Source organism: Cryptotermes secundus, unplaced genomic scaffold (assembly GCF_002891405.2).
Source record: "Cryptotermes secundus unplaced genomic scaffold, Csec_1.0 scaffold66, whole genome shotgun sequence".
Taxonomy (NCBI): domain Eukaryota; kingdom Metazoa; phylum Arthropoda; class Insecta; order Blattodea; family Kalotermitidae; genus Cryptotermes; species Cryptotermes secundus.
Window position 1 is genome coordinate 165,853 of NW_019731262.1, and position 24,562 is coordinate 190,414.

General features: G+C 43.7%; 1 protein-coding gene and 1 long non-coding RNA gene across 3 annotated transcripts in view; one reads left to right on the top strand and one right to left on the bottom strand.

The window, feature by feature from the left end:
* The window catches only part of LOC111866678, a 273,720-nt gene that overhangs the window by 110,073 nt on the left and 139,085 nt on the right, over positions 1–24,562 (bottom strand). The gene's annotated exons all lie outside the window — the stretch shown is intronic.
* The window catches only part of LOC111866677 (homeobox protein Nkx-6.2), a 102,424-nt gene that overhangs the window by 43,969 nt on the left and 33,893 nt on the right, over positions 1–24,562 (top strand). Inside the window, exon 2 of the mRNA XM_023855860.2 lies at positions 13,379–13,557. Within this exon, the coding sequence (XP_023711628.2) occupies positions 13,379–13,557 (179 nt within the window). The remainder of the gene's footprint in view (positions 1–13,378; positions 13,558–24,562) is intronic.

Consider the following 24,562-nt stretch of genomic DNA (forward strand, 5'->3'; position numbering starts at 1 on the left):
TCGTCCATCAAGAGTCTGACACGAAATCGCCCGGGACAGAAGCCGAGGTTTTGCGGTGTGAAGTCAAAGCCTAACCACCTGAACAATGGCTCCGCCTCCATTACGGATATGCCTTTACACTTTCAACTTGCTCTGTCTGGACGGTGCGAGTGTTAAAGTTTGAGGAACCTACAGGAGAATGTGGTATCTAATTTTGGGTGAAAATGAATAACCGTAAGGAGGAAGTAACAGTCCCTGTGACCTGTGTTAATTCATAATTAATTAATCCTGAAATCTGAATATTACAGACAGTCGGTGACGGCCTCTGTGGTCTAGCGGTCAGAGTTCCTTGCTACAGAGACCTCGGGTTCCATTCCCGGCGTTACCAGATCTTCTGAGAAGTAGTGGGTCTGGAACGGGGTCCACTCAGCCTCGTGATGATTAATAAGCAGCTATTTCAAGGAAATAGCGGCTCCGGTGTAGGCCGCGAATGAGAACACTAGCAATGCAAACCCCATCTACAGTCACTCAATCACGTGATAATATAATAAACGTCAGAATTACTTGGTTTTCGGACTTTGTCCATCGTCCGGTATTCTAAAAACTAGAAAACACAACGTTCTTGTAAGACTTGAGGCTTTCACGGCGGTGATTATGAAGAAAGCAGTCTTCTGGGATTTNCGTTCTTGGTTTTCCTCAGTCTTCAAGCAAATGTTGAGGTGTTTCTCGTCCAACTCACACGATTCAAATCCATGACAATTAAACTCCTCTTCTATAAAGGCCACCAGAATATTTTTTCAAACTGGGCAACTGGACACTAATCCACAAAAACAAAATCACCTGTCTCAAGCCACTGCTTCTAAGCATCCTAACTTCTTCACTGTCCTCATCAGAGAGACGATCGGGCTCAGCCTGCGAGTCTTCTTACGAAATGACGCACTTTCTCCCCCACAATAAATTATCTTTCACTTCTTCCATAACTTTCACTTTTATACCTATATGAAAGAGAGAGAGAGAGAGAAAGTGGATGGGGTAGTGAGAAACACTACATTTGGAGGGGGGAGCAAGAAACTATATCTGCGGTTTTGAAGGTTCCCAGGCAGTGCCCGCCTGTCCTTCTGGCAGAGATAACGCATATGATCGGAATTCATTTTTATATGACGCTGGCAGGGCTGCATTATATTAAAGTTTGAACTAATTCTGGGAGGGTTACATTAGGGCGAAATTTTTGTTTCCAATGGGAGGGCTGCATGTAAAGCATGTAACGTCAAAATTTTGCCATAATATAGCTATCCCAAAGTTAGCTTTTTTTTTCTATAATGCAGCCCTTCCAGCGTCATATAAAATAATAAAAAATCCCGATCATATGCGTCACCTATACCTACGCTATAAAACATAAGTTTCCTGTTTGCTCTTTCCTACCGCGGACCTAATATAAAACACTTCGTACTGTTGCCAGTATACACGGTATTGAAGCGATGTGTCAGTACTGTGGAAGAGAGTCTGGATGCGATTCGAAACCTCACTCCCAGTCGTTTTATTTACAACGCCATGAATGGCCGCGCCATAGCTCAAGCGGTTAGTCTCTGGCTTCCCACCGCAGCGGCCAGGGTTCGCTCCCGGGTCTGGTCAAGTGGGATTTGCAGTGGACAAAGTGGCGCTGGGGCAGGTTTTCTCCAAGTACTTCGGTTTCCCCTGCAAATCTTCATTCCACCAATTGCTCCACAATCACCTTCACCTATCATCTGGGGCTGGTAAAATAGGCCAGAAGTGGCCGCAGTACAAGGGACTTAGCCCCACCCCACTAACAATAAAAAAAACTCCATGAAGCTGAGTCCTACTTGAGAAGCCACCAGTCGCTCAGCTACTTAAGATTTTGCCAAAATTTCTTTGAAAACAGACGTACATTAATATGTTCATAAGAGCCCACCAGCCGATCATCCACAGTCTACGTTCTTCCCTTAATATCACAGACTAAGTTTCAGAACCATACAAAACTACTTACATTAAGTAAGACAGTAAACTTTAATTTCCTGATTGAGTGCCATTATCTTGGATTCTGCTTGATATTGTGGTATGTAGATCCGTTGCTAGGCAAAGACCGCGAAATAAGCAGCTATACACCAGCCGTTGCTAAGTAACGGATCTGTAAACAATGGCCATTGGTAGGCAATGACAGAATAGCGATCACATGGGCATCCCAACAGGTGCGAACAAAACAGAGGAACGTTGTTTTCCGCGCGGTCCATTCCGAGATATTATAAGCAGGAAAATTAGTGAGAGTTATTCGGTGGAATGGATTAAGTTGGTTAATAAAGTAGAGTTAGTTGGTTAGAGGACTGCTGCGGTTCAGTTTGGTGAGCTGTTGCTGCTAGAAGCTGCTAGCTGAGGCACGGGGACAGTTCGGGGACCCAGAGTAAGGGGAAAGTCTGCCGTTGGAAGCCGTTACCGGGCAACGACTGGTGAAGACACAGCAGAAAGACATAGTGCGTGCTGTAGTGAACTGCTGAATGTGTGAATCAGCGATAGCGTTACGTTAAGTGTGCAATACATCCAATAACAAACAAAAACACGTCTATAGTCATTCAATAAAATCGTGACATACGTATGATTTCAGTAAACTGCATGAGGTATTATGTTATTTTAGGCATAGAAAGATTAGTACCGAACCAACGACCTTTCGTCAATATAAGTTGCCATTTACATCAATTTGTACTTTCGAAGTTGGGCGTATAGGATTGAAATCAAAATGCTCTCACATACAAACGGAATGAGCTCCTTTCTTTGAGTTTCGGGATGTGAATTGTACAGTCCCTTAAAGGAACATTATAAGTTTCCGCTCCAGTTCTATATTCCAGTCATGTAGTCAATAAAACTTATTGATAAAGATATCTTTTTACTCGATGCAGTGTGTACCAGGATCGTACCATAAAACTCGACTAGAATAACGGATACAGTTAGTTGCTGATTCGACAAGAAACTCGGAAACAAAAGAAAAGGACGCAGCGCGAGATTGGACGGACGGGCGTGCCTAACCTCTGGGGGACAATCCAGTAATATTCAATATTGTTCCTTTATGGGGAGGCCGTTGTCTTAGAGGCGGTCATTTCCAGGAACTGCCTATTGCTTCCATATAGACACGAGATAGGAAGAAATAACAAGCTGTAGATTATACACCTAGAGAGAGAGAGAAAGAGATCCTTGGGGAGAAATACGGGATAGGCGCCATGTCGTGAACTCGAACTGCAAAGCAATTCGGTATCTTCGAATGCACATGAACCAGCAAAATTTCCACTAAAACATGAAATGTTATGGGGAGGCGTCCAAATTCAGACACATAATTCCTTAGAGAACTTCAAGATAATCGGAAACCACTCTCTAAGCGTTCTCAATCTGTGGTTCGCAGAAACCTTTATACTTTCGACGAAACTACGTTACATCGTTCGAACCTCTCCGACTGTGAGACGTCACAGGGACAGCGCTTCAGGTGAGGGCATCTGAGGGCAGGAGCTGCAATAAATTTATAGGGCAATGGTTGCAGCTACATTGTAACCAAGGTCATATTGTAACACTTACATACTTAATCATGGAGCTGAGCCCTTCTAGAGGAGCCACCAGTTCAGCACCTACTCAAGAATTTTATGAAACCCGATGGTTGATCATCGTGTTCACACGAGCCCTCCACTGGTCCCTATCATGAGCCAGATAAATCCAATCTATACCATCCCATCCTCTCTCTCTAAGAGAGTACAAGAGGGCCTACTGTAACACACACACAATAAAATCCTAAATTCATTTCGTGGACTCCACGAAATCCACTGAGTATTCTGTTGAGAGCAGCCGGGTCTCGAAACACGGACACTGGATGGTAATGTCATGCAAGTGTGATAGGGTTTTGTCTGAAGCATTGGCAATATTATTCATTTGGAATAAATAATATATCCCACTGTGTTTCCGTTCTCTAAACAGTACCTCGTATAGCAGAAAAAGCTGTTCTTTTATCGTTGTCTCTCGGCCTCCGTGTCTGTCAGACAAATATATTTTGACTCTAATAAGACGACCGCGTAACACTTAGAGCATCCGCACTCATCAAGTCACAGCTATTTGAACACGAAGAGACAATATCGTAGAACTGGAGAATTTCAGCTGAAAGGGGGCTGATACGAATGCGTGCTCTTGGTGTGGGTTATGAAGTTATCATTTCAATTTTACAGGGAATATAGCTCGCGAAAATGCGGTGCTGTGGTTCTTAATGATCCCTTACATTTCGTAGGACGAGCAAGGGGGGGGGGGTGTGTGAAAGTAAGACAAATATTATAACTGCAATATTCCAACCATTTGCATGTTTTAAACGCTGCCGACGACAAAACCATAGTGTTCCACAGTTGCACCACTGGCTGAACGAGTTGGCCACCTACTCTTCAACCCATACCCCCGCACACCCCGTTCAAGCAGCCCTGTAGCGCGCCCGTGTCAAGTGTTGCAGTTACGCATAATGCTTGCAATATTCTCACACTGCGCCACGATTTTAAACCGTGTTTCATGTCTCCATTTCTCTACATCACAAAATCCAGCCTCTCTAGGCAATTCTACTACCAGTACGAATAACACTGACTTCACTTCAAAATGTGTGCCTGTACGCAAAGTTCTGATCTAGCATTAACCTTTTTTTCCCCCTTGGCACTACAGCCCCAGTGGGCCTAGACCTACTTCCATGAACTTCTCCGTTCACTTCGGTTTTTCTAGATCTTACACATTTGTTAGTACTCCTTGGGTGGGTGATCAGCTCGTCGCAAGGCCTCTTACTGTACATAAACACAGAAAAACGCACACACACAAACTAAACATCCATGCCCTGAGTGGGATTCGAACCCACGATCCCGGTTTCCAAGCCAGCGGAGACAGTACAGGCCTTAGACCGCTCGGCTACTGTGACCGGCAGTGTATAAGAATAATATATAAGAATTCAGTTCGTACCTCACAGGAAACAGATCCGAACCCACGATCCCGGTTTCCAAGCCAGCGGAGACAGTACATGCCTTAGATCGCTCGGCTATTGTGACCGGCAGCATTAACATTTATGCACTTATTTAATGGTTTATTTAAAGGCTATCTCGGCCGCGCCATAGCTCAAGCGGTTAGTCGCTGGCTTCCCATAGCGGCGGCCCGGCTTCGATCCGGGGTCTGGTCAAGTGGGATTTGTGATGGACAAAGTGGCGCTGGGGCGGGTTTTCTCCGAGTACTTCGGTTTCCCCTACTAATCTTCATTCCAACTAAATTCTTCATCATCATACTCACCCGGGGCAGGTACAATAGGCTAATCAGTGGCCTCCGTGCCGAGTGGACCCAGCTGGACTCCACCCCCCACTAAGTGAATTAAAAAGTTAAAATTAAAGGGTGTATCAGTTGAAAGGATGGCCTGATTCAGGCAAACATATTTTGTTTTTGTTTTTTGTCGGTTTGGATTTTCCTTTAAATTTTGTTTCTGTGGTATTAATTTCGAAATTAAATTTGTTATATCCATTTTTGTATGATGTTTTTATTGCGTTCTCTTCTGCTTGTTTTGCTTATGAATGGTTGTGTGTTATTAAATTCGTGAAGGGTCTGTTCAATGTCCATTTTATTTCGATCGTACATTATAAAGATGTCATCGACATATCTATGATAGGCGATTATTTCGTGTGCTACCAGGATTGGGTACAAGTATTCATGTTCCACATGTTGTATAAAAGTCTGTGCTAGAATTGCCGATGTCGGTACACCCATGGCTAGCCCTTCTGTTTGCTTATAATACTTTTGGTCAAACTGAAAGTAATTTTGTTCCATTATTACTTTGAGTATACCTATTATTTCCCTCAGTATATTGGATTGTGCCGGTCACGGTAGCCGAGCGGTCTAAGGCATGTACTGTCTTCGCTCGCTTGGAAACCGGGATCGTGGGTTCGAATCCCACTCAGGGCATGGATGTTTAGTTTGTGTGTGTGTACAGGTAGAGGCCTTGCGACGAGCTGATCACCGGCCAAAGGAGTCCTACCGAATGTGTTCATGGAGGTAGGCCTAGGCCCACTGGGGCTGTAGTGCCAAGGAAAAAAATTGGATTGTATTTCATTATTATTCTCTAGAATATTACTAATTATGTTTTTGGTGTGTTGTCTTGGTATGTGTGCATGTTACCCACACAGGAGTGTGTATGGGATAACACTTTGACTCAGCGCAACATCAGCCTGCAGGGCCACAATCTTCTATGGAAAGGGGAAATGTAGCGTCAGACAATTGTGTGACTGGCGTTTTTCACAACGAAATAAAACAGGGAAGAATAATAATAATAAAATTTATAGAAAACTGAATAGGGGTGGCGGGGAGGCTCTTGTGAGTGCTGAATTCTACTTCCTTGTTTCGTATAAGGCGAGCTGGTCGACTAATGTCTCGATACAAATCAGCTGCATGGAGAGCTAGACATTAGTCTTAAAATATTTCAGAATTTTATACATTACGTAAGTAAAATAGTTCAGGCATGTAGACCTTAAGCTTCTCTGTAATGGTAGGCGTATTACATACGAGTATATTCCGTGCAGCCTGTTGTTACATCTGTCACTACTAAAACACTCTCCCTGCGTCCCGAAGTTCACGAGGCAGGATGTTTTGATTAAGATAAAAATAGTTTATGCTTATGTAGGAATTTGCTCATGTTTTATGGAACCCAAACGTTTATTTCCTTGTTCAAAAGAGCCCGTCACTGGTCCCTATCCTAATCCAGATTAATGTAGAAAACTCTGTGGTTTTAGTCCGCAAGCGAACTATATCGACTGAGCGACCGCCGCTTGTCGGCGAAGTTAGTGCCAACTTTTGCGGATAGAGGGCGTCACGTGGTCAGCGCAACGCTTCCCCACAGCCGTTAATTTCGGTTTTCTAGATCGGAGCCCCTATTTCCTTGAAATAGCTCCTCAATTATCCTCACGAGGCCGAGTGGACCCCGTTCCAGACCCACTTCTCCTCACAAAATCTGGTAGTGCCGAGAATCGAACCCGGACCTCTGGATCAGTTAGCCAGGAACTCTGACCACTAGACCACAGAGGCGGTCCAGATTAATGTAGTCGAATTCTTATTTCTTTAAGGATAATTTTAATATTATCTTCCCGTCTATCCCTAGTTTTCAACTGGTCTCTTACTCATGCCTTTTCCAACTAAATTCTTACCTGTACTTCCACTGCTCATGTGGAGAACCTTGATTTCATCACTGCAATTACGTTTAATAAAAGGAGGGCTATAACTTTGCTTCAGAATGTGACATTAGGAAGGTCCAGGAAAACCAAGCACGACTGAAACTGAAAGGGACACATCACCTGTTGTTCTATGCTGATACCACAAAGAAAAACACAAATTTTTGACGTTAGTAAAGAGGTTGATCTAGAAGTAAACGCAGAGAAAACTACGTATATGTATGTTGCTGTCCCGATGCCAAAATGCAGGGCAAAACGCATGACATAAAGATAGTTAACAGATCCTTTGAAAATGTGGCACAGTTAAACATTCGGGAACCACAATAAGAAATCAAAATTTGATTGAGGAGTATATTAAGAAGAGATCGAGAACTCGAGTAATGCTTGCTACCACTCAGTCCAGAACCTTTTGTCTTCTCGTCTGTTGTCTAAAACATAAAAATTAGAATATATAAAACTACAGTTTTGCCTGTGGTTCTGTATGGGTGTGAAACTTGGTGTCTGACATTAAGGGAGGAACATAATCTGAGGGCGTTTGAGAATAGGGTGTTGAGAATATTTGGACCGAAGAGGGATGAAGTGACAGGAGGTTGGAGAAAACTGCATAATGAGGAGCTTCATAACTTGTACTCTTCGCCAAGAATAATTACAATAATCAAGCCAAGGAGGATGCGAGGGGCCGGGCATATAGCATGAATGGGGGAGAAGAGGAATGCATATAGGATTTTGTTGGTGAAGCCAGAAGGAAAGATACCGCTAGGTATACGAAAATGTAGTTTGGTGGATAATATTAAAACGGATCTTAAATATAATGGGGTGGTATGGACTGGATTGATGTGGCTCAGGATAGGGTCCAACCCGGTGTGTTCAGACCTGTTAATTTCTGAGCGCAATGTGCCGTGGATTTGGTCATGTCCACTGACTGAGATAAGGGCTGCAGGGCGTGTGTGGGTTATAACAGGACCTAAATTAGAGTGCGTTACCTTCATTTCCTGCAGCAAAGTAGCCGCAACCACTGCCCCAACACGGAGGCCACGTATAGAACGACAGCCTATGTACACCGCTGCAATGTAGGTCTCTGGACTGTTCCAGCATTAGCTACATCCGTATTAAGAGATATTGGATGTCTTTTTAAATAACGCTGCCGCTCGTGCGGCTCTGTAGACCCAACGGTTAATGTTTTTAATAAACAACCCTGGCAGCAACCCTAATTACTGCATATCTTAAAACCCCATAACCTGCATGATATAAGAGGCAGTTACATTAAGGCAAACGCATGAAGTAGCCCCCACCCAACCCCCGGCTCAACAACCAATGAAACACACATTAGGACTAATGTGTACAGTCAAACCGAAAAACAAAGTCTTTGTCTTGGCGCTAAAATAAGATTATTATAAAGCTCCCTCCTCATCAGAGAGTAGTGCAGATCATCCGAACGCCATGACAGATTTAACAGATCATATTTTCACCGCAAGACTGGAGCCAAAATCCTCATAGCGGAGGTCTTGTTGATATCACAGGGACATTTCTTCCGTAAGGTTGCCTACTAAAGTTGTGAAGTGGCCACGCACGCGTGTCGGACAGACTTTCGCTTTCTCTCCACAGATTCTTACGTCATTTTAGATGAGAAACTGGCGATCCTCGGTAAAAAAATTCACGTCAATAAATATTACACCTAGTGAGGACACGGTCAAAGAAGAGTTGTCTTGAAGCAGTCGATAACTGAAACCGCGCGTTCAAGTCCCGGTATTGGCACGTTCGCAACAAGGCGTACTGCACCCGTCTGTCTGTTCACATGCAAGACCCGAGAACTTCTGAGCCACATCTCATTAAATTACATGTACAAGAACGCATTGGCTTTCTCCACCATCAGACAAGAAAAATGGACGCGTTACATGAAGGCTCATATCCGAATATCGGCTGCAACTAAGGCCTGAATAAGCGGCCTCCGTAGTCTAGAGGTAACGTTCCCACCTCATGACTCGTAGTACGCCGGTTCAAATACCCGGCGGATGTCGTCGAATTTTTAAGGGCGGAAAAATTCAGGGAACAAGTCCTCCGGGAGGGACTTTAAGCCGTGGGTCCCGTGTCGTAGCTTTACGGCACGTAAAAGAACCTCATATCTCCAAAGGACACTGAGCCAAATTACGGACGTTTCCCGCCCAATAGCAGTCTCTAATACCTCTGGTAGATGGGGGAAGCATTATAGATACCTCTCAGCTAGTAGAGCCAGTCTCGCTGGCTGGGCGGGACTGATTGTAAGCACCAGTACCGGCAGGATATAGAGACTGGTAGAAATCATAGAGGGAAGCACAATGGACCAATACAGGTCTCAGCGCATGGGGAAACCCACCCTCTCCAATAACTAACTAACTAACTAACTAACTAACGAAGGCCTGAACAGGTAAATGGTTCCAGACAAAAGTTGTCAAGATTTCATATTTTGTATAAGTTATTTTTCTTTTGCTTTGGTTATTTAATGACGCTGTCAGTATCATCATTATATAGTGTCGAAACTGGTTCAGGGAAACGTGCAATATACGTACATGCCACTTGTAGGGATGACTATAGATGTGGGTTTAGATTTGTGAATGGGTTTATTCACCACTTAAACACGCGATTCGGAACTACACGCAGTTACAGATTCACTGCTAATCTCCACAATTCATAAATCACCACAGCACCCCCTAAGCCTTTTCCAATCTGCTGTGTCTTTACCAGCCGTTCCCTGGCAACGGCTTCTAAAAGTGGAGATTCTTCAGCTTCCGAGCTCATGTCGTTTCTTCACAGCCTCCTGTACAGAGCTCAACTATCCCAATAACTGACTCTGTCACATGCTTATATCTCGGCACGTATTACACAGAAAAACGCCCGTTTCCAAAAGTAACTCTATTGTTCCATGCGGATTCGTTGCAGCGGGAACGTGTATAGAGAGCCGTTTCCCAGAAATGGTCGCTGTTTACAGAGTCACCGCTTAGCAACGGATCTATACGCCANCTATGGAACCCGAAGGTTTATTACCATGTTCACAAGAGCCCTTCACTGGTCCCTATCCTGAGCCAGATCAATCCAGTCCATACCACCCCATCCTATATCTCTAAGATTCATTTTAATATTATCCTTCGACTTATGTCTGGGTGTTCATGGCTTTCCCACCAATAGCCTATATGTATGTCTCTTCTCTCCATTCGTGCCACATGCCCTGCCCATCTCTTCCTAATTGACTTCATAATTCTAATTATACTTGGAGAAGAGTACAAGTTATGAAGTTCCTCATTTTCTAGTTTTCTCCAACTTCCTGTCACTTCATCTCTCTTCGGTCCAAATATTCTCCTCAACACCCTGTTCTCAAACACCCTCAGTCTATGTTCCTCCCTTAATGTTAGAAACCAAGTTTCACACCCATACCGGATAACATTCATGGTTTCAAAATGAAATTTGAATTTGAATACAATCCAGTGGCGGCCTCTAGTGAACAAGGTAATGAAACTTCATGCGGAAATTCTTGACTGGGACAGTAGATATTGGTACCTCAAGGTCTCTGCTCAGCGGAGTTTGTGAGGGGAATGCAAAAGTCTACACATCTGAACCAAACAACAAAATGTTGTTCTGAAACAACCAACTCCCTCGCTCTGTGGCCAATTAAGTCCTGCTTCAGAGAAGAAGGCCCCAGCTTAGAGACCGAGGATGTGATACCGCGCTGCCTGATCAGGGTATCGCACGCCCCACGGAGGCGGTGACAGATTACTGTGCAGCAATGGTGGAATGATGAGTGGCAAAGAAAACCCGAAGAAACTCTCAGAAAAAAATACGTAGTTCGAATTCGCTCACTATGAAACCAATAGGGATCGAACCCGACGATCCTCAGTGAGAGGTCCGTACCAAACTGCCTCACCAAAGGCACGACAGCACAGTACACCATAAACAAATGAATAAACAAGACAGCATAAGGAATCGTAACAAATTAATCCTTGTCTGTGGGAAAGCGATTGCAATGTGTATGCTAGAATTACTTGAAGGGATCTGAAGTCATTAAGTTGGCAAACTTGCTTCATGCCATCAATTATTTCTGTGTATTTCACTGTCTCTTTCCTTCTTCTTCTGGTATTAGTCTCTCTCTTTGCTTCTCACTCCTCTCGTTTCCCTCTCATATCATTCTTTATAGACCATTATTATCTCTCTCTCTCTCTCTCTTCTTCTCCAGCCGCCATTTTTGGCCGTATGCTTTCCACCCCGCGTGAGATGTTTTACTCCCAGCGTGGAATAACCAACCTTTATAATTCGACCAATCGCAGGACGCATGCGCTGACTAGGAGCCAATCCCGGAGCTCCATTTTCGATGTCGGTCCAGTCATTATTATCGCTATAACAAACGTTACAATAAAAAACACGAGCAACTTAGGAGAAAAGAAAAGCCTCGACTCCATTTTTCTGATATTCTTGAAAAGACATGACGAGGAGCTTTTGAAAAGGGGGGAGGGGGTATGCAGAGGGATCTTGTTACGATAAACTGGTACAGTCTCGTTAAGAATTGCTGAAACCTTACACAAAGTGGAGCAGGATTTAAAAACACGAAACTCCAACCTGGTGACCCATTTTTAACGTTCCTTTGATGTACGTCATAGACTTCAACATCCGTGAGCGCAACGTGGGAACTTTTTAATGACCATCAAAATAAATCTCCTTGCTCTGAGGTCCCCAGATTACCCTTCCAATTAAATAAACTCACAATTAATCACAAAATCAACATTTTGCGGCCTTTGTTTGCAAATCCTCACGAAACTTACTCTCTAACGTGAATAAACAAGTGATTTCCTTGAACACAGGCTAATAAGCGTCTCTCAGACCCTGAATCACTCGCAGGATACGCGTCGTTTTATATGTCTCCATGATTTTCTCTTCTTCCATAGTTTGCGTATTATACACATCCATGGAGCAGAGTCGTTCACAAGCTGACAGTCGCTTAGCTAGACAACGAATTCTCCACATTCATACATGTGTTCACAATAGCCTGATATTTCAACTGTTTCGTTAACTTCCAGTTTAAAGACCTAATACGAACATGCCATCTGCATCCAGGTCTGTCGAAGTTGCCTTTCTTCTGGTTTTGGACTGACATTCTTTGCCACATGCAGTTCCCATCTCCAACCATGCATGCTACATGTCTCGGCCTTGGCGTATGAAGTGATTTCATCCATGTTGACTATAGACTCGCAACATCTGGCTTACAGCTGTGGCGTTGCTAACGAAGAAATAAATAATTTCAGCTGCTTCGTATTCAGTAGCTACCGCGTTCGAATATCGCTCTTGAGACAGACCATCATGATCGAATTTTTGGTTTTCTTCAGTCCCTCCAGATAAATTCAGGGATGACTGAGGTCCACCATCGTTTTCCTCGTGACCTCCAGATAAATTCAGGGGTTGCAATCCTACCGCAAAATCGGGCTTGAAATATTCCAGTCTTTCCAGTTCGGTACTGACTATGTGAGATTCGAAGTTATGACGACAGTGATGTGCCACCGTGCATTCTGGTGGATATCATAAAAGATTCAATTGAATACTCTGCTTCTTTCTTCGTGGTAGAAAACTAAGACAATGAAAGAACGATGACACACTGGATGTCTTTCCCTTCCCGTGGTCTATTCTACTACCCTGAAGATTGAGGCACCAGGTTCTTTCGAAACATTTATCCGACTACATGGCACCACCCACGGTAGTCACTGTTCGTTAATCATTCTCATGTTATATGCTGACCTGCATAACCTGACCTACTGACAACGCCGTTAAATACACCACAAATAAACCGATTCTCTGACACACAAGAGAACTGTCTTGAAGCACAGCATTTTCAGAATAAGGAAAACTGATTTTGTAAGAGAAACGTCCAGCGTCCGCTCTGTTCGGAGTAACTAACGGCTTTGTGGCTGCACTTTAAACGTCAGTTCTCAGCCCAGAGCGCTCTGGCCTCAGTAGTTATTAAAGTACACGGGTACAGAATTGTCATTTCAGCCGAAAACCACAGAGCGCCATGGGCATCCCTTTCCCTCACATTTTTCGAAAAACGGAAAATATCAAATTTGAAAGAAGAAAATTCCAAATATTATATCGAAATATGTTGTAAGCTAGACACGCTACTGAGGTCTACAAGAACATGTGTAGATTGCCTCTCCTTGTTACAGTGGGGCCCGGCAACATGGCGCTAGTCGACAAGGACGGCAAGAAGAAACACACGCGGCCCACGTTCAGCGGACAGCAAATCTTCGCGCTCGAGAAGACGTTCGAACAGACCAAATATCTGGCTGGACCTGAACGGGCAAAGCTCGCCTATGCACTGGGCATGACTGAGTCACAAGTCAAGGTACGTGCTGAACTGCTTACTTCAAACCCTTTCACAGTTACATCGTTATGAATAGTTGCACACTGCCAAGATAATAAACAAGAACGTTACAATGTGCGTGACTTTCCCGTTTCACCTACGATTCTACTATTATCTCTCTCTCTTCAGGCTTCGAAGGCCTGACATTCTGGCCCCACTCCGAGCAGCTTGTTTACATTAAGCGCCGCGAGGCGACAGGGGGGCGGGGCAACAAATTGCAGTTTAATTCGTCGGGCGTAGCGGGAGGGGCGCGTTGCAGCACCCCTGAGTGCCCACAGCTAGGGCTCACTCAAGGCCCAGAGCAGACTACGTGGTCTCTTCCAGCCCACAGGCGTGAGCATGCTCTGTGTCTGCGTGTCTGTCCAGCTGCGAGCTCCGGCACCTTTATTCTCCGCAGACCTAAACGGCCGTGAGTAGAAGGGGAAAAAGAAGAGCAGAAGATGGAATTGGAAGAGAATAGAACAATTAAAAGAAGGGTGGATGAAGGAGAAATAGAATAAGACAAGGAAAAAAACTAGGAGGAAAAGAGAGGAGCAGAAGGATAAGAGGGCGTAATAGGAAGAACACATCGAGGAGAGAAAGAAAAGGAGATGGAGTAGGAAGAGAATAGAACAATTAAAAGAAGGGTGGATGAAGGAGAGATAAAATAAAACAAGGAAAAAGAACTAGGAGGAAAGAAGAGGAGCAGAAGGACAAGGGGGCGTAAGAGGAAGAACACATCGAGAAGGAGAGAAAGAAAAGGAGATGGAGTAGGAAGAGAATAGAACAATTAAAAGAATGGTGGATGAAGGAGAGATAGAATAAGACAAGGAAAAAGAACTAGGAGGAAAGGAGAGGAGCAGAAGGATATGGGAGCGTAAGAGGAAGAACACATCGAGAAAGAGAGAAAGAAAAAGAAATTGAGTAGGAAAATAAATAGCAGCATAGGAGGAGAAAAAGTGGAATGAGGAGAAGGACAAGAAGACGTGGTCAAAGAAGGAAGGAACAGAAGGAACAAAAGAGTGGACAAGATTAAATAAAAAGGAAAAAATATGGAAACAAAGAAGAAGGAAGAAAAGCGGGAAGGTGAAAAAGAAGAACAAGGATGTGAAGAGAGAAGGAAACAGAGGAATAAAACTGAAGGACAAGAAAACGGGAGATAGAAAATAACAAAGAGAAGAGGGCAATATAAACACGGACGCAAAACTTCTCCTTAAGCCTTGGCTCCTGGCAACACGACACAATGACTGAAGAATCATCACTGAAAGCGGTATGGTGACACCGTGATCACATTTGAAAATATCAGCATCCTGTTATCAGCAACACCAGCCCTAGCTGCTGAAATGGAACAGGCAATATGGTATTTTCCAATGCTATCTTTTGCAAGACCTAGGTGTAGATGGAGGGATAATATTAGAATGGATTTAAAAGAAAATAGGTTTACATTTAAACTGGCTTCATCTGTCTCGGGGTAGGAACAGCGACGGGCTATTGTGAACACTCTAATGAACCTCGGGGTTCCATAAAAGGCAAATAATTTCTTAATTAATTGAGCTACTATCAGCTTCTCAAGCAGGACTCCGCTGTAAGGATTTAACTAGCTACTTAGATGTCGATGTAACGAAGAAATGTTTGTATAATCGTAACAAAGGAATCATTATNACAGGTTGAGATCTCTGATGAGGTCATTTAACTCATCCTGGTTAAAACGTTGAGGGATTGACGACATCCCTTCATAATCACTGTCACCTTCATTACAATCAGAAGGGTGATTAGAGGGAAAATACTCATCATACAAAAACGCTGATCTAAAAAAGTAGAGCTGGTAGAGAAAAACTGATTTTATATTTAGATTCAGCGCCTTAAATATAACTAAAATTAGTTCTAAAATCCTAGACACCAAAAAAAAATTTTTTTTTTGTAGGCCTGTGTTATGGGAATCCAAACAGGCCTACGTCACGCAATACAAACTTACGTGGAAGCGCTAACGCTGCAACTGGTATTCAAGCCTTCAAATGGTCCTTGAAGTTCAGATTTTCCAACCAAATTTTTCCATGTAACTTACTTCTCATATGCCCATGCTACACGCCGCCATTTTATTCACCTTGATTTTGTGTCCCTAACAGGCTTATTTCTATAAGTACAGGAAACACAAGTTTCACTCACAGGGAACCGACCCTTGACCACCATGTCCTATCTTCGCGTAGACCCTAACAGTAGCTGTCAATATCGGCCTATATAAGACAGCGTCGTCGTAAACCTTTGGGAAACAGCAAGAATTATCTGGAGTCTAGCTCCAACTGTCAGTACAACTCACAAGAGGCATAAGTACTGGGCCCAACATGAATAGCTTCCCATGGTATTTGACAGTCGGAAGATGCTGTGTTTTTCATTTTTGTTAAGTAGAAGTCAAACTTATGTTACGACCGACGATCAGTCGGCCAGTCTGTCTTGGTGTCAATCCCCATCCGGGGCCAAAGATTGGATTTTTGTTACTGCCAGACAGTTGCGGATTTGTTGACACGGAACGCCCTCCCTGACGAGAGGACGGGTATGCCGTTTACAGTTGCTGTTGGTCCTCGTCAGCGCAATCAATCTTGGGTACAAGGCCAAGTCCCCGTATTTATGTCTCCCAGGAACAGGGTGACCCAGTTATACCCCCAGGCACTGGGTTTCCTTTTCGTCGCCTCCTACGATTCGCAGGGCTACGGTGGAGGTATTCGAATCGATTTTGTTAACGTATGAAGTTTATGTAATATCTAGTTAGTTCGTACCTCGCGGGAAACACAAAGTCCAACCGGTTAATGCTGTTTAGGAAAATAATCGCTGTTTACTGTGAGAACCATATGGAACACATAAATACACTGTGTGGGCAGAATGTAGGGTTCTTGATGTTAAAGTTACCACTGTGTTTTCAACGATTGTACACCTTTGCTTACGGAGCATGATGACTATAGAAATTGCAGGGCAACTCATTTCCTGTCTTTAATCAAAGTATGTGAAATTTAATCTAAAACATCCGGCAGTATATCCGGAGGCAAATGACTTCAAAACGGCAAGTTTGTTTGCTTCATTGCCACACGCTCAATTTCATTTTGAACAATACCGTGTTCAGGAGCCCGCGGTAGTCCAACCACCTTCCTTCTCACGCACAGCAATTGGGCTCTGACTGCAGCGAACCTAACCTCACTTTAGCTCGTCTTTTCATATGTAAATTGTTATGGAGCTGTTTAGAACCGGACTGGGGCTTTCAACCCACCCAATTGCTTTGTGCCTTGATTAGATTCAGTGCGCCGAAACTGCAGCTCACAGAGGGCAGGAGGGATGGGGGAGTAAGAGGGATATTTTTACTCTGAACATCATTTCAGAATGAGTACGGTATTATAAGAAGAGAAAAGAAACAGATAGCGAAGAAAATAAGAGATTTCAATGTGGTAGACATGCCTTATGGTATTACTAAGTTAAAAGGCTATTCAATTCCCCTTTCCACGCTGTATGTCTACTATTTCCCTAAGGGATCTAAAAGTTTCTCTCGTCACAGTAATAGGCTTATTCTAAACTGGATCAATTTGTTAGGAATTGATGTTGTGAGGCCGAATGTCTAGCACTCGTTCCTAGTATTTTGGAAGTCTCGAATTCCAGGCTAAACCCCAGAAACCGCCGATTCGACTGAGATTTGTCGCGGGACGTATTGGTTGCTTTGTCTAGACGCACAGGCAGTTATGTGCTAATCGTCACTTTGCTTGAAGCTGGGGCTGCAGTTCGAGTGACTGAAAGTTTCGTTATGGTAATATACATAGGGTCTAAGAGGTAAAGTTGTCCCTGTGCTTAACAAATTAAGCACTACGCCATGAAGGCTTATGGAGGAACTGAGGTATAGTTCCATATTTTCTTCACCTCGGCTCTTGCTGGAGGTGAGTTGTCAGCTTATCGCCCCGGCCGCTTTACCTCAAGGGAAAGAGCCTCGTACTCATTGGGTAGGAGGTTTGGTGGACCCCAGAGTCGGTTAAGTCGACGTGGAGAAAAGAAAATTGTTGACCCTACCGGAACTCGAACTCAGACCCCTCGGTCGTCCAGCCCATGGCCAGTCGCTATACCGATTACAATATCCCGGCTCCTACTGTTGGGGCTTCCTTCCAATTCATCATTCGTCTATCAAGCGGCACTGGATACTATATATTCACTCTATTGACGTCGGAACATATACTACGAAAGCGACGTTCACCAATGTCCCAGATATGGAGCAGATGTGAAATGTCACAAGGCTATTGAAATTATATCACTTAAACCTTGCGTCAGTTGTTCACGCATTCTAATTGAAAAAATTGCAGAAATGTGTGTATTAGCTTTGTCATATGTGTCCTCATGCAATGACTCGAAACCCGTTCAAAGAATTTTCATGAAATTTCATTTGAGGACGTTCCATTACAATATGTCAATATATTAAAATCGGGCAACAACAAGACGGCTTCCTTACATGAAGATCCACGCTCGTTTCTGCACGCATCTCTCGAGCGCAACTCCCTTCATATCTATTGGGCGGAAACTCTTAAGGGCAAAAGGCCGAAGAGAAAAAAAAAAAATGCACATAACCTCTAAAAAATTTCCTGAGTCAGCATAGATGTCCCAGATTCGAACCAAACATCTCACGAATACAAGTCTGAAGCCTTTTTTTTAAATTCGCTTAGTGGGGGTCCAACTGGGTCCACTCGGCACGGCGGCCACTGATTGGCCTATTGTAGCCCGCCCCGGGTGATTATGATGATGGAGAATTTGGTGGAATGAAGACTAGCAGGGTAAACTGAAGTACTCGGAGAAAACCCGCCCCAGAGCGACTTTGTCCACCACAAATCCCACTTGACCAGACCCGGGATCGAACAGGACCGCCGCGGTTGGAAGCCAGCGACTAACCGCTTGAGCTAAATTTCTCGGCGTTTCGATTATGTGTTACCTAACCCCGCAGACTGTCCGTCCCCCTTGCGTATAGCTGAATTCGCCAATTTCGACGTCCAAACGTTTGCCGAATCTTACAAAGTAAAAATACACGAAACGGAGGCGATGTCGGTGCAATGCGCCGATCTCACGCCCTTATAATTCCCCCCCCCTTTTTGCGTCTCCGTGAGAACGGGAGCCGTCTCGTCATATTTACATTTTTATTGAAACTCAGCGCGGATTTGCATGTAAGCCGGCCGCCGCGCTGACGGACGCGACACAAAAACTAGAGGACGATTTCTGCAGCATTATGATATGGAGAGAAAATGGTATCTCTGTGCTAACTGAAAGCTGTTTTTCCTTTGTGTTTTATTCCAATTACCGGCCTGGCTCAGTCGGTATAGCGGCAAGGCTACGGGCTGGACTACTGGAAGAGTCGCACATTTCCAGCAGGGGTAAGTCATTTCTCCGTTCCCCACAGCATCCAGACGGACTCTGGGGTCTGAACAAGCCTCCTATACAACCGACAAGGGGGCGCTTTCACGGGGGGTAAGTGGCTGAGGCGTGAAGCTGACCACTCACCTCCACCTAGTTCCCAGGTTAAAAATGTGTGCAGACAACATCCACCGCGCATGCGCCTCCGATGTGTGGTGCTTAATAAAGAAGACTCACAGCATTACCAATATTCTGTTCACCCTTTCCCCCCAATTATTCCTTCTGTTTGTCTTATCACTATTTTCCCTCTCTTATGCATTCTCTTCCTCTTATCACGGATTACGCCTTAAAGACTTTTTCGATTCAGAATAAACTCCGAAAATGTAATTTCTTAAGACATTTGTTGGAAGTCCTTGGATGGGAGATCGGCCCATCTCTGTACCTGTACCTGGCACGGGAAACACACAACACAGTGAAAGGCGGACGCAGCCTGCATCCAAGTCCGAAAATATTTAGAACCTATGACTTTTACATTAAGAATATCTTCATCGCCACTCTCACTAGTCATTCCCTTACTCAAAACTATAAAATTTTAAGACCTCATTAGACACAAATATTTGTAGGAAGCTTGGACAATGTACGGGACCCATACATACTGCATACACGAAATAAATGTGATTTGAACTCGACTCAGTTGTCTCATAACAGGGACCAGTGGCAGGCTTTTGTGAAGACGGTAATAAAACTTACTGTTCTAGCTATAGATCATTGAAGATCGCAGTGCGGGGGCCGGTTTTTATGACCCACCCTTTACATACATACATACATACATACATACATACATACATACATACATACATACATAGTGTTCTAGCAAGGCGGGGAAGTTCTTGACTAACTGAAGAACAAGGAGCTTGTCAAAAATGAGTAAGCTACATAAAATGAAGAGTTCTGAGAATCCGTTTGTGTTCGAGTAATAGGGCAATTCTGACGTCATAATTAATTAGCTCTGTCGTCACAATATGTACCACCTGCTATAACATTCAGAAACTCTTCATTCTGCCCACACAGTGAGTTTATGTGTTCCGTACGGTTCTCACAATAAACAGCGATTATTTCCCTAAACAGCGTTAACCGGGTTGAGCTTTATAGCGGAGACGTAATGTGTTTCCTGTGAGGTACGAACTGAATTTATATATATTGCATTCTGCCCACACAGTGAGTTTATGTGTTCCGTACGGTTCTCACAGTAAACAGTGATTATTTCCCTAAAGAGCATTAACCGGTTGGGCTCTGTAGCGGAGAGGTAATGCGTTTCCTGTGAGGTACGAACTGAATTTATATATACTGCATTCTGCCCACACAGTGTATTTGTGTGTTCCGTATGATTCTCACAATAAGCAGCGATTATTTCCCTAAACAGCGTTAACCGGGTTGAGCTTTATAGCGGAGACGTAATGTGTTACCTGTCAGGTACGAACTAGATCTTTATACATGTTCTTTAGGTGAACTTTAAAGAATTAAAACGAATGTGAAGTTCTATTTGTGAGTCTCATGACGAACCGAACGGCATCTGTAGGTATCGTGTACGTGTACCTGTAGATATGAAAATCGAATATGTCGACCACGTGAGACCCTATCTAGTCCACGACGCTGTCTGTTTTATTTTCCCTTTTTTATTTCATACTTTTTTTTTCTTTTCCATTTCGTCCCCTCGACATGACACGGCGCAGGCTTTATTCAATTATCTGCCTAATCCCCCAATTATAACGAGAGTAGTCTGCCCGTCTGCCGACAGATGGCAGTACCGAACAAGTGACTGACGAAACTCGGGATGTTGTCGTCATAGCAACGCCCCGGTGACGGCAGAGGGTGGAATAATTCATTAAGCCGGAATAACTCCTGTGTTTACAACCGCGCTAGTGGGTGAGCTGCCCTGCTTCCGCAGTCCGATTCTCCAAGACGGGGGCTGCCCTCCCTCCTCTCACGAAACTAAACTGAATTAGCGATATGAATGTACAACTCAGTGTCTTTCTAAATCCTCTGAAACTTATAGATTGCCACTCATCCCCTTCCCCAAAGTAAGTCTTGTAGTTAAGACGGATGCTCTCCTTCCTGGAAAGAAGTATCCCATTGGGCTTGTACTGTTCCACGTCACAATTTTTATACAATCGAAGAAAAGTAGATCGACTCCTCGTAAAAGAATGGCACTAACCCTTTAATGTACAGTGGTAATTATGCACACCTCCTGTTTTAACAAACACAAACGCCGCATTTTACCCAAATAATGTATTCCTGTGCTCCGTATGATTCTCACAACAAACAGCGATTATTTCCCTAAACAGATTTAACCGGTTGGGCTTTGTAGCAGATACCTAATATGTTCCCTGTGCGGTACAGACTGAATTTATATATACTTCATTCTGCCCACAGAGTGTATTTATGTGTTCCGTATGATTCTCACAATAAACAGCGATTATTTCCCCAAACAGCATTAACCGGTTGGGCTTTGTAGCGGAGACGTAACATGTTTCCTGTGAGGTACGCACTGGATTTATATATTCTGCATTCTGTCAACACAGTGTATTTATGTGTTCCGTATGATTCTCACAATAAACAGCAATTATTTCCTTAAACAATATTAACCGGTTGGGCTTTGTAGCGGAGACGTAATGTGCTTCTGTGAGGTACGGACTGAATTTATAAGTTTTGCTTAATTTAACCTGCGAGTCGTAGGAAGCGACGAATACTCATACGAACTTCTATAATGAAGCGCGTGCCCTCTACTTAGCTTACATGAACTAACTCAATGAATACTGCTTCCGAACAAAAACTAACACGTGCGAACGAAAAGTCGCCCAGTCAGTTCCCTTACATGTCGCTCCCATAGAAATCTTCTTTCAGATTAAGACGTTTGTTTAACAAGTTCGTGGTGTACACGCTATTAATCGCGGCCCGTAAACGCAAAGTTCTTAACGATCGTAGTGTATCTTAATATTTTTCCGATGTTTATCTGTTTCGTTTCAGGAAACAGAATTGATTATTTGTTTTCTTGGTCATTTTCGTTCATTCGGGAACGTAATCCCCAATAAGAATATTGTGCCTTTAGGAAATATCAATTTGCGTTACGAAATTTCCCTTTATGAAATCTCTCCAGGAGCGTAACTATTCGCTCGTACAGAGCCTAAACAGATCCCTTCAAATCAAACACAATACAGAATATCTAATATAAACCCACTTAGTACTCAATGCTTATATTACATGCATTTAACTTGATTAAATAAAGTTTTCATTTTCTGTTCCCTCGTCCAACCACGCCATGTCTAAATGTCAAATTTCGTAACAATGAGAAGTGATTGACATTCCCATTGTTGAATTGTAGTGTTACCAACTTTGACTCCATCTGTCGTTTGATGTGCTTTTAGGTTCTCGTTTCAAACACAACAATGGTGTCCTGCGGGCCTGTATAGGATTTGGCATGCGGTCACAATAGGAGATTAGTTTCGCCTTGCTAACACCGGAACAAAGCAAGCGATGAACCAGGCTTAAGGCATATTATAACGCTTTGTATAAATGAAGAGAGAAAGAAGGGTGAGGGGTTGAAGGGAAGAGCCCTTTTCAATAAGCTTACATGTGGTTACAAGTCGGTTCGCCCTACTCGACATAACTCACAGCCACACTATCCAGACTGTTATCCGCGCATGCGCTTCAAGTTAATTCCGCGTTATCATTAAAACGGATCAGACGGCGGGGTATAACGGGTACCACTCATGCTTCGTATTCTGGATGTCCTTGCTTCAGATCTCAGTCTGCAGGCCGGCAATCTTGCCCGAGATGTTTAGAAGTTTTCTCAGGCGCTCCAAGCAATTTCTGCTACTCCTGTAACATGCTATGGAGGCCCATAGGGTTGTGAGACGTCGAGGCTCCTACATTTTCAGGACAATCGGCCCACAGATGGTGGCGAGGTTGTCGGCCTTACGCCCCGGCCACCATTTACCCCCAGGAAGATTTCTGGTACTCATTTCTGTTAGAGGCTGAGTCGACCCAAGGGTCATAGTGAGCATGGAAGGATTAGGTAAATTGAAAAGTCCAATTCTGTCATCGTGAATCGAACCCGTGCCCTTCCGGCTTGTAGCAATGCCTCAATCAACTACACCACCGCATATCCATAATTTCCGCTATAATAACTCAAATTCTGCCTTGATCGCTTCCCATTCATTATTATCTAATTATCCCACCATCCGCCGCTGTTAGTGTTAGGTGCTGCAGAACCGCCCGTTATCTCAGTGTAGAACTGTCGAGAGTTCGGAGTCTGTACAGAAATCTTAGCGAACAAATCGGCTCAGGCGGCAGTGACTGATGGAAAAATAGTGGAATGATAATTAAAAGCGAGAACCCGAAGAAACTAAGAGAAAAATGTTCTCCAGTAACGCGACGTCGACCGTTAAAAATATGTGTAGTTCATTCAGGACCGTCTTCAGGGCTGAAACGCCTTCAATTACTGTCCGAACCCCTATTTCAGCTCCCTGTATCGTACTGCATACAGTTCCTGTTTCGGAAATGTCCAGGCTTCACTTCCACTGAGGGAAGTACCGTAACTTCTTAAGTACGATTTTCTTGTGGGTTACTCCAGCTAGACTGCAACATACCAGCAGAGTGGAAATACATTCGGAAAGGAATGGTCGTCGTGTAATCCATGTACTATCCTGGGGTTTGGATGGAGAGACTGAGAAAACCTAAGAAAGAACCCAATCAGGACAGCCAATATCCCTGCCGAGATCCGAACCGAGCACCTCCCCAATACAAATTTAGAAGAGTTACCACTATGCCAACCAGCTGGTGCTCTGTAGAATTTTAATCCAGTGTCTCTCTCCATGTTTACACTGACAAAACACTCACAGCAGGAACGTAGCGTATTTACAAAATTCTTACAGACCTGTGTTATGTTACGTCTAACGTAAGTCAATGAATGACATGTTTGCCGGTTCATTAATCATTTTGCTACGTACCCAATTCCTACGACACACTACATGCCTTACGGACGGGAAATTCTCAGCTGATCCTTAAACCTGATTATAGTTTAAGAGTGATTTTAACGATTTTAAGACGGAAGAGAGAGACAGAATAGTAGAAATAAAAAGAAACAGGAGAAGTCATGAAGAGATGACGGATACTATAGTTTATTTGGTTGGGGCAGGGGGGAGACCCTCATTTTGTTAGAAGTTCTCCAGGCTTCGATCGCTCGTACTTCTGACAAGAACAGTGAAACTAAAGGCTTTCGGATGGTTGTAAACAATGGCTTGAGAATAGGGCTGGCAGAATTTTCGTGTTCTCAATTAGCAATTATTGTGAGAATAGCATGAAACACACAAATACACTCTGTGGACTAAATGCAGTATATATAAATTCAGTCCGTACCTCACACGAAACACATTACGTCTCCACTATAAAGCCCAACCAGTTAATGCTGTTTAGGGAAATAATCGCTGATTACTGTGAGAATGATACGGAACACATAAATACACTGCGTGGGCAGAATGCAGTTTATATAAATTCAGTTCGTACCTCATAGGAAACACATTATGTCTCCGCTACAGAGCCCAACCGGTTAATGCTGTTTAGGAAAATAATCGCTGTTTAT